At 41.9% G+C, this 13,585-nt stretch overlaps 1 protein-coding gene across 1 annotated transcript in view; it reads right to left on the bottom strand.

Annotated features, from left to right (window-relative positions):
• Nucleotides 1–6,290: 6,290 nt before the first annotated feature.
• Nucleotides 6,291–13,585, bottom strand: part of LOC145412486 (transforming growth factor beta regulator 1) — a 44,604-nt gene continuing 37,309 nt past the window's right edge. The window contains exons 9-11 of the mRNA XM_080282369.1: nucleotides 12,436–12,561; nucleotides 7,833–7,962; nucleotides 6,291–7,528 (exon numbers count right to left, since the gene is read on the bottom strand). Of these exons, the coding sequence (XP_080138495.1) occupies nucleotides 7,409–7,528; nucleotides 7,833–7,962; nucleotides 12,436–12,561 (376 nt within the window). The 3' untranslated portion in view covers nucleotides 6,291–7,408. The remainder of the gene's footprint in view (nucleotides 7,529–7,832; nucleotides 7,963–12,435; nucleotides 12,562–13,585) is intronic.

The following is a 13,585-nucleotide window of genomic DNA, read 5'->3' on the forward strand; positions in this document are numbered from 1 at the left end:
TTTCTGGTCGTTCTATAGCCGCTGTTGTAGACAGCCATCGTTCTTCTCCTAGATCTATCAACAGTGGTGTTCCTTAGGGCTCTGTCCTATAACCAACTCTCTTCCTTTTATTCATCAATGACCTTCTAAGCTATACATCTAACCCTATCCACTCATACGCTGATGACTTCACCCTTCACCTTTCCATTCGGTTCCCGCAATGCCCATCTCAGCAGTTACTTCAACAAACAAGGGATGAGGCTATGGCATGCCTAATGTCTGACTTGGCTCGTATCTCTGACTGGGGTAAAAATAATCTTGTTGTTTTTAATGCATCTAAGACTCAGTTCTTACACCTATCAACCCGTCAAAATCAAAATCTTCCACAGGTATACCCACTAATGTTTAATAATATTCAGCTTAATCCTGCATCATCCTTGAACATGCTTGGAGTTTCATTTACTCGGGATTTATCTTGGAAAGATCATATTACATCTCTTGTAAAATCTGCTTCCAAGAGATTGGGTGTGCTAAGCCGACTCCGTTCTTTCTTTACCCCTGCACAATTGTTGACTCTATACAGGGGTTTTATCCGCCCCTGTGTGGAGTACAACTCTCATGTGTGGGGAGGCTCCCCACATACAGCTCTTCTCAATAGGGTCGAATCAAAGGCTTTTCGTCTCATTAACTCTCCTCCTCTTACTGACTCCCTTCAACCTCTGTCTCTTCGCCGCACTGTTGAATCTTTATCTCTTTTCTATCGCTACTTTAATGGTCACTGCTCCTCTGAACTGTCTGCATGCATTCCTCCACCTCTACGATGGTCACATAGCACCCGTCTAGCAGCAAACTCTCATCCCTTTTCTGTCCGACTCTCTAATGCAAGAGTTAACCATTACTCCCAGTTCTTCATTTATGCAACAGGTCAACTCTGGAACTCTCTCCCTCTGTCTGTATTTCCTGCTGCCTATGATCTCCAGTCTTTCAAACGCAGTGTGTCCAGGCATCTCGAAATGAATGGATCTTGCATTTGGCTCTCTCTTGTACCGGGTATTTTGTTTTTCTCTTGGAAGGAACTGTTATTGTGGGCTCATGGCCTTTGGTTCCTTCTTCCTCGCATAAAAAAAAAGTACCCCTCCTAATTATGGCACTTTTCCAGTCATTCTGAGATATTGAGACAACAAAACACACACAGGATTATCCTTAATGCTAAACATCAAGAAAACAATGCATAAACAACAAAAATCCACAAAAAACGTGAAGACTGTATGAAAATCCATTATCTGTGACAAGTGACTGCTCCCAGGGCTCAAAAAAAAATTCCATGGCCAAATATGTCACCGGAAATTGGTTATACTGGTATAAACGGTATACCATCATCATCGCTGGCGTTTATACTATAATTAAAAACACATAGACCTGATAGGTAAAAGTACAGAAATGCAGTGAGAATAAAGTGTTCAGGAGTAAAACTTACCTCCATATAACTTCCCACCATCCTAGTGCAAAATTTTGCTGGCACCTTCCAAGAGTTAAGCATATGTCTAGATGCACAATTTCATGAGCTTTCCCATGGATTTTGCAGAATTTTGATATGACCGATAGTAGTCAAATAAACTGCAAAAAAATTTAAAATCTCATGAGTCAGTGTTATAACCACGGAGGAGGGTAAGGACTGAGGGAGTGAAGGAGCCGGGAGGGTATGGAGGAGGGACAGAAGGGAGGGAGAAGCGAGACTGTGGGCAGGATTTTCACCCTTCTGTCATGAGTCGGACAACACTTTTACTGCACATTTACTCGTGGCTTGCGGTCTGTTAGATGCCCAGTGGCCATGCGGAAACACAACTCCCGGTGACCAGGTGACTTTGGACGTTTGGTAGAGAGGCGGACAGCCTCTGTCACCGAACATGTACTCGTGGCTTGCAGTCTGTGTTACAATCACAGTGACAGTTAGAAATGACTTAGTCCGGTGGCTGTGCGACTTTGGACATTCGGTGGGGATGCATACGGACATACTGACACCACTTGTGGGTTACAGTTGTATTACTCGGGTGCTGGAGGTTCGTTGGGAGTGATCGGATGAGTGTGCAACTTTGATCATTCACTACAGGGGCGGATGGATATTTTATCTCTGGTTGTGGGTTACGGCCTACTTCCTGCTCACATCTCGAGCAAAGTGGTCACGACACCGAATGTTTGAACATATTGGCCAGCTGACCTAAGTTCTCGGGGACTTTTACATCTGGATAACAGCAAAGAAATTTGGATAATGGTTTACTACAGCCAAGGTCCAGCATCTGGATAATGAACACGGAGGGACTACTGCAGTTGGATCAAGTCAAAGAGTGTATGAGTACCTTCTGGCAGTGTTTACCAGCAGAGAGGTGATCCAAAATGGTGTTGGATCAATGCAAACACTGAGACTTCAAACTTACTGTTATGAATGTTGTCTTACTGTGCATTATATGACTTCCGTAGAGGGTACTGTGCCGTTTTAGGAGTTTACTGACTGGCTCTATTAGACGGTGTAAAGGAGTCGGGTAATCTCACACAAGAGTAACCCTCTGAGACCATTTGACATAACTCAGCCGAAACCATGTTATATTATTGTCATTGTCCACAATGTTAATATCCGAAAGGGCTTTTCTCAACAAAACCTTTCAGTTAAAATAGGTATTCCTATATATATATATATATATATAATATATATATATATATATATATATATATATATATATATATATATATATATATATATATATATATATATATATATATATATATATATATATATATATATATATGTCATTCACTTGCAAGACAATATGTTCCAAACAATCTCACATACAATAAATATAAATGTACACTTCACTGACAGATATAGAGATATTATCGAGGTGCAAAACAATAAATTGCGATATTCATTTTGATCGATGATGACATCTTGCTTTTGGGAGAATCCTAGGTGGAGAAGCTGAGGCTTGGGCTGGGCAACAACTACTCTCAGAGGCAGAGGTGGCCATAAATCCCTCAAAGTCACTGAAGCTGTCAACTTGAGAGTCTTGTTTGGTGGTGGCTGATTGCTGCCATGCTGCCTGTGTAGGTATGGAGTTGGGTGCAAAAGTGGCAGAAGATAGTCGCTGGGCCCTGCTATTAATTCTGCTGCAAAAATCAATCATTGCTTGTGCCCCTAATTGATTGATTCCATCACTAACTCCTCCAAGCATGCCATGTCACAAATGTTCAGCATCCTGTCTTTCAACTTATAAACAAGTCTGAAAAATTCACTCAGTTGTTTGTGTTGGCATGTCTGGTGATGCTCAGACACATCTGGTTACGCTGATGAGAATGGTAGGCTTAGTGGGCCACACATACAGCAGGAGATTTTGTCACCATGTTGAATTGCCTCAGTGTGCAACACTGTTCCAGGCACAGACAATGCTGGTTAGGGCATTCTTCACACTAAGATTTCCCCAGAGCTCTGTAACAGTTTCCTGCAGAGCTACCTGCCTACAATTCAATCCAATAAATGCCAAATCAACCTTGACACTGGCTCAACCCTCATTCTTCAGGGCTTGCAGCTCCACCTTCTGTTCACTGCTTGCAGCAGCTGAACTTAAGTCTTCCTGAATTAGGGTCCCTTGACACATTACATGATTTCTAGATCTGGATACTAATAATGGTATAAGGGGACAGAAATAGGACTTCAATGGATGGATAACAGCTGACAAGGTAAGCCTGATTTACAAGGCAAGTGCCAAGTCTCTGGACTACCTTAAAGGCAGTATGCTGCTTCTGACAGACATCTGTAGTTGTTAGGACAATGATGTAAATGAATTACCTCAGTAGAAGAGGCTGTAGCCCAACCTTTTGCACAATGCTTCCAGTTTATGCCCAGCTGCTGCATGTTAACACCCATAAGTCCTGGGACAGGCATACCAATGAACCACTAAAGGCTTCAGCTTACATTCCTCAGCAGCATTTACACAGAGTGGGGTCAGACAATGCCACACAGCCAGACTCCATTCTTTCCTCCCAAGTGAAAAAGGTAAAGGAAGGTAGGTAGGTGTTTCCAAAACAACCCAGTCTTTTCCATAAGAAAGACCTGTGAAGTTTCGCAGCTGCCTTTCTCCACTACTTTCTTTAGCACAAGAAGAAAGAAGGCTGTGGCTTCAGCATCAGCACTAGAGGCCTCATTTTGCATGCAGCTATGATGAAGCCCACGTTGCTGCATAAACTTATGTAACCACTCTGCTAACACAGAACTTTCTTGGACCGTCTATCCACACAACTCTGAACACCTTAGCATAACCTTGGCCCTGCCACACAATGTACTGCTGTCGGCAGGTAGGTTATGCGCACACCTCACACAAAAATATGTCATATAAATTTTCTCTGCTTTCAAATGAACAGAGTCTCACAACACTATTTTGCAAGCCAAGATGAAATACAAGCTCTAATTTATAACAATATTTGTGGACTATGAATTCATTAACACCAAAAGTACAAGTCACATTGAAAGAGTGTCTTCATGACTGTGCTATGTAAGCAAATATCTTTTTTCATGGCCAAGTTTAAACTGACAGTTTTGAGATGGTTCTGCAACTGCCCATGCCATAATGTTCCCAGGATAACACACATTACCAAATCCATTTACATCCGAGTGTGGATCACGTGATAATGTCTGCAGGGAAGCCAGATGAAAGAAAAACCATGTGCTACAGAGGGCTTGGGAGAGGGTGGCACAGTGCTTGGTGGCCAAGACTTGCATGCCATGATGTCGTCGCACAGCAGATTAGTGTTAAGGGCTTTTCCACCATGCTCAATCCGTGCATGCAAGATCTGTGACTTGTAAAGGGGAAACTTGTCACTAATGTGGCTACCATGTACAAAAAAGAACACTTCAAGTATGCATAAATGGGGGATAACTACTGTATACATTATTTAAATTTTTTTCTCTGCTTCATGTTCACAACAATGAAAAATATGATTAAGTATTGAAACTCTTGGCCTTGGTGATACTATACTGAAAGAATTTGCTTAGACTGTTAAGTTTTATAGGCTGAGAGGAGGGCCGAGCCAGGCAGTTCATATTTTGTCAATTACCTCCAACTTAAACTCAAAGATAATATTCCTTATTTTTCTTCAATGCCAAGAAAATTGAATTCACACACCATGTCTGTAGTAAAATATGAGAAACAAATGCTGTACAAATTGTCTAAATCAAAGTAAAAAGAATGGCTACAAAGCTGGGTCATGTTTACATATCAAGGATGCAGGTCAGGCCGTGTGAGTCACAAGCGCATTGCTCTGGCCATGAGGAAATGCCTTTGTCTAGAGAAAGTTGGATTTTTTTTTTTTTTTTTTTTTCTTTTTTTTTTTTGTGAGTTTTACACCAGGTCCCCCCCTTTTTTGGATAAGGGCTAAGGCGTTGCCCCTGGGTAGAGGACTTTGGTTTGAAGCGTGTAGCATTTTATGACCGGATGCCCTTCCTGATGTCTACCAATGACTCTTGGGTGGATTTGATCCTCCAACCCTTTGGTCTGAGCTGAGCACTCTAACCCACTGAGGCAGGGCTGCACAAAATATTTTTTTTTATCTATCTATCTATCTATTGCCAGATGCCATAATCCCGTAAGAGGTGGCCATTTAACTTTGAGTTAGTTGTTTTACGGGGAGGGGCAGTGGCTCAATCGGTAGGAAGGTGGCCTGCAGTCCTAATGGACTCAGGTTCAAATCATTGCTGGCGCAGGGAACGGTTTAAGGATTTGAATTTCATTAAATCAGGCTTTACTGATCTATCAGAAGCCCCGCCGACATGTCGTAAAAATACCCCCACTAATACCAATACACCAGTCCTGTACGAGACAGCCCCAGCATGTATTCAATATGGACGGTGGGTGTTAACGCCGAAGTGGTGACATGTGGAGGTGTATGGTATGTAGGAGGACTGCTGGGCTTTGATAGTAAGCTGTGAAGCCTATGCCCAGAGTCGGACAAAAAAAAAAAAAAAAAAAAATCCACCAACCCACTTGTTGACATGTAGGGAGCGCATATGGTTTGGTTATATGGTTACCACCAAGCATTGTAAATGGTTTCCTGGCTTACAGGAAACCATTCGGCTTGTCACTCAATGTAAAGCCACCTGTAAAGGAAAGAAAAGCAATAAGAAGTGACAGGAAAGATGAGAGAAATAGGACGAGAGGAGGGCAGGCACAAAAAAAGATTGATAAAGGCTAAGGAAGAAGTAGGCAACACTACATCATGTGAGCACTGTATTTTAATACAGTAACAAGTCACAAAAATTAGGGGAAAAAAATCCATCTCTGTATGCTGGATCACATCAAAATCACTCCCCAAATGCTTCTGGTAAGGGAAACATCACAGCAGTGACTAAACATGGTGTGTGGGGTATAGCTGAGAGACTCTTTGACTGATCACTACCTAGTATCTGCAGTTTATGATGAAATCTGCTAAATGGACATCAATGCCAGTGGTGTAGTACAGCTTCCCACATATGCCATGGGCAGTTAATGGGTAAATAGCATCTTCCTTGGGTATCTCCAAATGGAAATAACAGTGAAAATTAGCTTTTTGGAAGTAAAAAAAAAAAAAAAAAAAAAAAAAAAAAAAAAGCCATTTTCTTCTAAGTACCGTGCATTACCAGACATTGTAACATTGTTCGGAAATCACTTAATATTACGTCAAAGCTATCTTCACACAATATTTATCCATTTTAAATATCATTTATGCTGAAAGAGGTACAAAGAATATTATTAATGTAGATATTTTCAACTTCCATGTGGGCCAAATGTCGCAATGGTCAATTCATGCTCACAAATGGAGTGATGGTTTGAACACGCTGTCCTCTTGGGATCAAAGGCACCTTGATGCCCATGCATTAATATACCCCTTTTTAGATGTATGTTTATATAAGGTATGCATTACATAATATAGAATTTCAAGTTCTGGAGAGGACCCTGATGATTTTAGTAAAATATAGGTCAGTGGAATTAGGGAAATTATATCAGCAAATTCTTAATCTCTCCAATTGTTTACTAACTGTGTTTATACTCCATAATAAGATAGACTATGTACGGTGTACATGAATGAAATTAGTAAAATAACACCTGCAGCCAGGGTAATTAAGGATCATAACAATGGGAACAGTAAATACAGTTGTGGTCATCAGTGTAAAGCATTGACCTTAACACCAAATGAATCCAGATGGTCCAACTCAGACTGTACTGTCTTCAAGCGGGTGATCAGGTTTCAGAGATTCCTTATTGCTCCTACTGTACTTAAATTTGAATGTGAAGTATTTCTACTGTTTGTCTGGCCAAAGGTAACTAGAATATTGTGACAATTATCTGACAAACACAATAAGTTTTGTCTCCTCAAAGTAATAGCTAGAACATGCTTAACCTAATCATGGTGAGGTTACGTGATGCCGAGCAAAGCGTATGTTCCTCAATAATGCCTCATGGCAAAGAGATGCCTCCTTCTCTGCCTCAAACACACTTTCCACCTCAGCTTCACTTCTGCATACCTGCATTGCACACAAGCAGAAAATAAATTATCAGAAAAAAAAAAAAAAATGATATTATGATAACCAGAATAAAGTTTAAGAAAACAAATACAGTACAGTATTATCATCAAATAAATGCAAGCCAGAACCACATAATGCCCAATGAATCAAGAATATTTTACCAACACTGCCCATCTGGTATGCAAATACTTCCTACTTGGATATCTATTTTTTTACATTCATTATAACATTAAGTTTACAGTCTGCTATGGATTACAGTTTCACTTAGTTACAGAGTAGAGTCAAAATACAGAATTTTTCTCACCTCAAACTTCACCCACTTGTAGCGTGAGCACTTCCTGGCACCAGGACATGCCTGGAGAACATTTTGAACACTTGGGTGGGTCAATCCAAAGAAACGACAGCCTCGCTCTTCACTGTCACTACCCTCCGGTCTGCAAAATAATAATGGATTAGAAATTAAGTACTAACTAGAAAGCGTTCGGAAAGTGCATACCTCCACCGACGCCATTGCCATTAAAAAGGATCTGAATCCTATATCAACATAGGGATCTGCCCCAAAATTTAATTAATTCTTTCTTGGTCCATGGCCCACCATTCCACATAATTTCATTGAAATTCATGGAGAACGTTTGGAGATATTGCGCGGGATACTCTGGATCCCAATGCGGATCAACCCCAAAATTTAATAATTTCTTCCTTGGCCCATGGATCACCATTCCACAAAATTTCACCAAAATCCACTCATAACATTTTGAGTAATCCTGGATCCAGATCTGGATCCGCCCCAAAATTTAATCAATTCTTTCTTGGTCCATAGCCCACCCTTCCACAAAATTTCATTGAAATTCATTGAGAACTTCTGGAGATATTGTGTGGGGTACTCTGGATCTGCTCCAACATTAAATCATTTCTTCCTTGGCCCATGGCCCACCCTTCCACAAAATTTCATCACAATCCATTAATAACTTTTTGAGTTATCCTGCTAACAAACAAACAAGACAAACCAACGTGGGGTAAAACATAACCTCCTTGGTGAAGGTAATAATGGGGGATTCACTGGCCTCTCAAGAGTTAGTGCTTGAACTGCTGAGTACACTATGCCTCTCTGGGCCTAGATCAGGCTCCCTTAACACCTCATTACTCTAGTAGAAAATGAGGATTACATCAGAGCTCAAAAAACTTAAGCAGGGCAGAAAAAACAAGTCCTTGTCAAGTATATATTGCCATGCAATACAAAGTCCCCTAACAGATGATAACCACACATATGTACTGTGTATACATTGTGGGTATGATAGTAATATGTATGTACAGCCATTCAGTGACCTCCCCAGCCAACACACACAGCAGATACAAATGAAGGTATGGCTGTTAAGTATGATGGCACCCAACCTTGTTTGAGCCCCATGTGTGACCTTGAGCTTGGAGGACGATGGCTGGTTGTTGCGCTCAACACACCATCATGGTACGGGGAACAAATGTGGGATGTTACATCAAAATCTGTCCATACATGTGGAAGTTACAAAGAGGACACAAAACTACGGACAGACTCATGAATGTACTGAGGTACTGACGGAACCACACAAACCAGCAATCACTGACCAGTTTGGTAGGAGACTAACAACTGCTAAACACTCAAATCTCCTTGGCCTCCTCTTCACTTTCCACTAACTGCATCCTTAAACTATGAGATATGCTAGTGTATAAAATGCTATCACTTTGTTTCATTCTCTTCACAGTGTCTGCCATTGCGCTTCTTCTGTACCCTTTCTGTGTCCCACCTTTTCAGTGTTTATGTTTTAGCTGATGCTTAGGACCATTTTTGCACTTGTTCTTCAGCCTCTGGCCCTCCTGGATGCTTTCTGACCATTGTTACTTAACCTAACTGCATACTTGTAGATGTCACTCCAGGTCTAAAGAGCCCTCTAGATGGAGCCTCTAGGGCAGTGTCCAAGATGACATTACTTCCTATTTTGGGGGCTTATTTGGACACACCTTCCATCATGATGACTCCACTTTGTTCACTGAATGAACATCCAAGCCTTCCCAACACATGCCACAGTGATATCATAACCTGTCAAAGTCAGATGCCAAGAGGAGCTGTTCATGTCCTTTCAGGCCTGCAAATACCAGCAATGTATTCATATTCTCAATGTTATGATAATGGCTGCTCAACCCATGGAAATCTCCACACTGCTTACATTTCATGCCTCATCCAAATGACACAGAAAGCTGCAGTTATTCATCAACATTCCTGGCTATGAAGTCCTAAAGTCTGAGTGTTCATTTTCAGCCTTGAAAATACAGTACTTGGGGTTTTTACCCTCTTGTTTACCCCTGAAACACTTCAAACCATATGACATTAGGAGAAATACACTGAGGTGGTTTGGCCATGGGCAGAGGATGGAGACTGTGACTTTAATGGGGTGGGGGGGGGGAGGAAGGGAAATGTTCCCCCACGGTAAACCTTATTAGATCATATAGCCCTGCTATGTGTGACAGGAGGGCGCTACCCCTCCCAGCATGGCAACTACCAGGCGTAGCTTGAACTCACGACCCCCCAGTCCCGAGTCCGACAATCTACCACCAAGATACACTACCCCTACCCTAATGTGAGTGAGGTGGGAGGGAGAAGAGGGAGGAGGAGACTAAAGATGAGATGGAGAAATGGAGTGGAGAGGTACATGAAAAAGGAGGTGTGTGAGCTGGGGGGAGGGCAGTGAAATGGCAGGGGACAGGGCGACATGGAGGCAATTTGTGGCCACTCCTTAAGGGATTGAGGTGTCTGGCTAAAGACAGAGAGACAAACTTTACTTAACCCCTTCTTTACTGGAAATGTGTTTCGATGTACCCCCATACGTCACTTGTAAACACCCGTGAGACACCGGAACCGCAACCGTGGTATGCTGGTACATCCTCTAATGAATGGAAGCTTATGGGCCTCAGGGTAGCCCAGTAAGGCTGTTTCTGAGGATCTCATGATTGCAACAACTCTGTGTTTAAAAGACTGTGACGAAGTTCTGACGAATTCTGACATCATAAGATACGTTATGACTGATTTGCAGTGGCATCAATGGCTTGCTCACTCATCTGTGATGTAACCTCTTTTAGACCAATCATTATTTTATTTATAATTTCTGCTACAGATATCGTACTCTATTTTCTGCTGACAAACGGGAAAATTCACATCCTTTGGCCTGCCTGACAGAGCCAGTTACCACGCATTTGACCACAGGAGAGGGTGTACAGGATATTTTCCTCTCAGGATGTCTCTGGCAGATTCCGATAGTGACGAGTTTATTCCCCATGAGGATACTTATTTAGATGTATCAGATGATGATGCAGCAGTGTCTGACGTGTCAGTAGATGACTATAATCCTGAAAATGACAGCGAGGTTGATGTGAATAAGGAGGAGAAGGAAATCAGTAGCGAGCTTAGTGACGCCACACTCTCGGCAACAAGTGGGTCAAGGTCGCCATCACCGTCACGTGTCCACACACTTCATGCTCAGCTTACAAGGTAAATAAATAAGCCATCCATCTGTGCATGACATTTTTTTCAAGCCAGTTTGTACAGTAGTTACCTGGGTAGCAGTACTCTAGCATAAGATATGTAAACTTACAAAGTACCATATAATTATTTATAATAATTTTTTTTTTATTACCAACCTCATGCTGGGTTTATGTGATCATCAGTATACAAACAAATCACAAAGAGTAATTAGTTTGGACGTGGCAAAAAAATACACTATCCCTCACAGTACGGGAGGGGGAGCTGTCAGGTCAGTATGGGGGGTAAATGTAGTGTTTACACTGGGGGGAGGGGTCAGTAAAGAAGGGGTTAAGCATGAGGTTTATTCAGAAAGTATCCAACCTTAGGCTCTAAAAAAATAACTAACTAACCTGTTGAGCTAGGAAACTAATCCTTCGCAAAGTAGGTCCCATCTGACTTGACAGATAGCCCAGTGTTCTTTCCACTGCCTGAAACATTTTTCAAAGCCAGTTTTCGGTATCTCCTACAGGTGCTTCACTGCATTTGTCAAGACCTCTTCTCCCGTCAAATCTGGAACCCTTCAGCAGAGCTTTGAGCTTGGGGAAAAACCAACAGTCACACGGAGTCATTGCTGCCGAGTAAGGAGCCTGCCAGACCTGTGGGATGTTATGTTTGTTCAAAAATTCCTGAATCAGTTGAGAAGAATGGGCAGGGGTGTCATTATGGTGCAGCTTCCAACTTGCTGCTTCCCAAATGTCTGGTCTCTTTCGTCCAATTGTGTCACGAAGATCACGGATAACGTCGAAGTACTGTAGTACTGTTTTTTGACAGTCTGACCTTCTGGTGCAAATTCTTGATACTCAACACCATGGTAGTTGAAAAAAACTGTCAACATGCATTTCACCTTGCTGTGGACCTGTCATGCTTTTCTGGCCCTGCATGCATCCACTGGGACAACTGTGTTTTTGTTTCTGGGTTGTACTCGTACACCCAAGTCTCATCTCCAGTGATAATAGACTTCAGAAAGTCTGGATCATGATTTGAACACTCCAACATGTCTTAAGCAACATTCATCCAAGAGATGAGATCATGACAAATACAAAGAAGCACCTGCAGGAGATACCGAAAACCGACTTTGAAAAATGTTTCAGCAGTGGAAAGAACACTGGACTACGTGTGTCAAGTCAGAAGGGGACTACTTTGAGGGGGATTAGTGTCCAAGCTCGACAGGCTTGCTATTTATTTTTTTTAGTGCCTATGGTCAGATACTTTCTGAACAAACCTCATATACTGGCGGTACAGACATGACGCATATTCCTCTTACTGTTTCCTCAAGTATTCTTGAAACAGTACGTGACACATCATCTGCAAAGGTGATGTACCATATACACAGCTTTTCTCTTCCTTTACTTACCTTATAGCAAGGAGGTCCATGTCAAGAGTGAGGTTGATGGTAGAAAGAATTTGGTTGTGGCACTCTGCAGGTGATGCACCAGTAACCACTGAATCCTCCTCTTCATCTTCACAAACAACCTCAAATCTGAAGTCATCAGAAAAAGGAAATTATTTACCTTATTGTCCTTCTGTACCCTATCTTATTCCACCTGCATGTTGGAAAAAGAGGCAGGATATTTGCGGGCTCAAATGTACAGAAATGAGAAATGATTACTGGAGGATGGATTCATTCTGCATCCTGAAATGATAGGCCTGGGAGGTTAGGACTGCAAATGAAGAGTTGAAAGAAAGGAGGGACTAAAATGTATTAAGTGTTGTGATGAAGAGTAGACATACATGGTTCGGGCAAGTGAAGAGGATGGAGGATGACAACTGAGTGCAAAAGGTGTAGGTGTCAACACTGGGGGTAGAGCTGCGAGCAGAAGACTAAAAAAAAAAAAAAAAAAAAAAAAAAAAAAAAAAAAAATTGTGATGAGATCATACAGTGCAACCTCAGGGATATGAGACTGAAAAGTGAGGCTGCCAGAGATTAAGCAGTGTGGAGAACTGCCATTAACAGATCAAGACTGACATGCAAGCAAGCACGTTGGATCCTTAATAAACAAACAAACGAACATATAATGAAAATGACAACAATGATGATAAGTGGATAGCTGATTACAGTAATAAGCTTTAGAGTTCTTTCTCTGTAAAACTAAATACAGTACTGTTGTATCCTTGATTTATCAGATTTACTGCCACATCGTATTGTATCGTATCATTTATAAAGGCTCCAACATGCTTGCATGCGCCAGCCTTGGTCACCTAATGGCAACTCTCCATGCTGCTCAATCTCTGGCAGCTTCCCTATTCAGTCCTTTCTCCCTGGGGTCATACTCTATGATCTCCTCCCAGGTCTTTTTCAGTTCGCCTCTCTCAGTCCAAACCCCCGATGTTCACACTTCTCACTTTCCACATCCAACTGTCATCCTCCATTCCCTCCACATGCTCAAACCATCTCAATCTACCCCTCCTCATACCAACACCAATACACTCCAGTCCCATCCTCCCTCTCAACTTTTCAATTGCACACCTAGTCCCCTTAGGCCTCGCATTCAGAGACGCACTAC

The sequence above is a fragment of the Coenobita brevimanus genome, chromosome 93 (assembly GCF_032717465.1).
Source record: "Coenobita brevimanus isolate Jiangsu-jjx chromosome 93, ASM3271746v2, whole genome shotgun sequence".
In the NCBI taxonomy this organism is placed as follows: domain Eukaryota; kingdom Metazoa; phylum Arthropoda; class Malacostraca; order Decapoda; family Coenobitidae; genus Coenobita; species Coenobita brevimanus.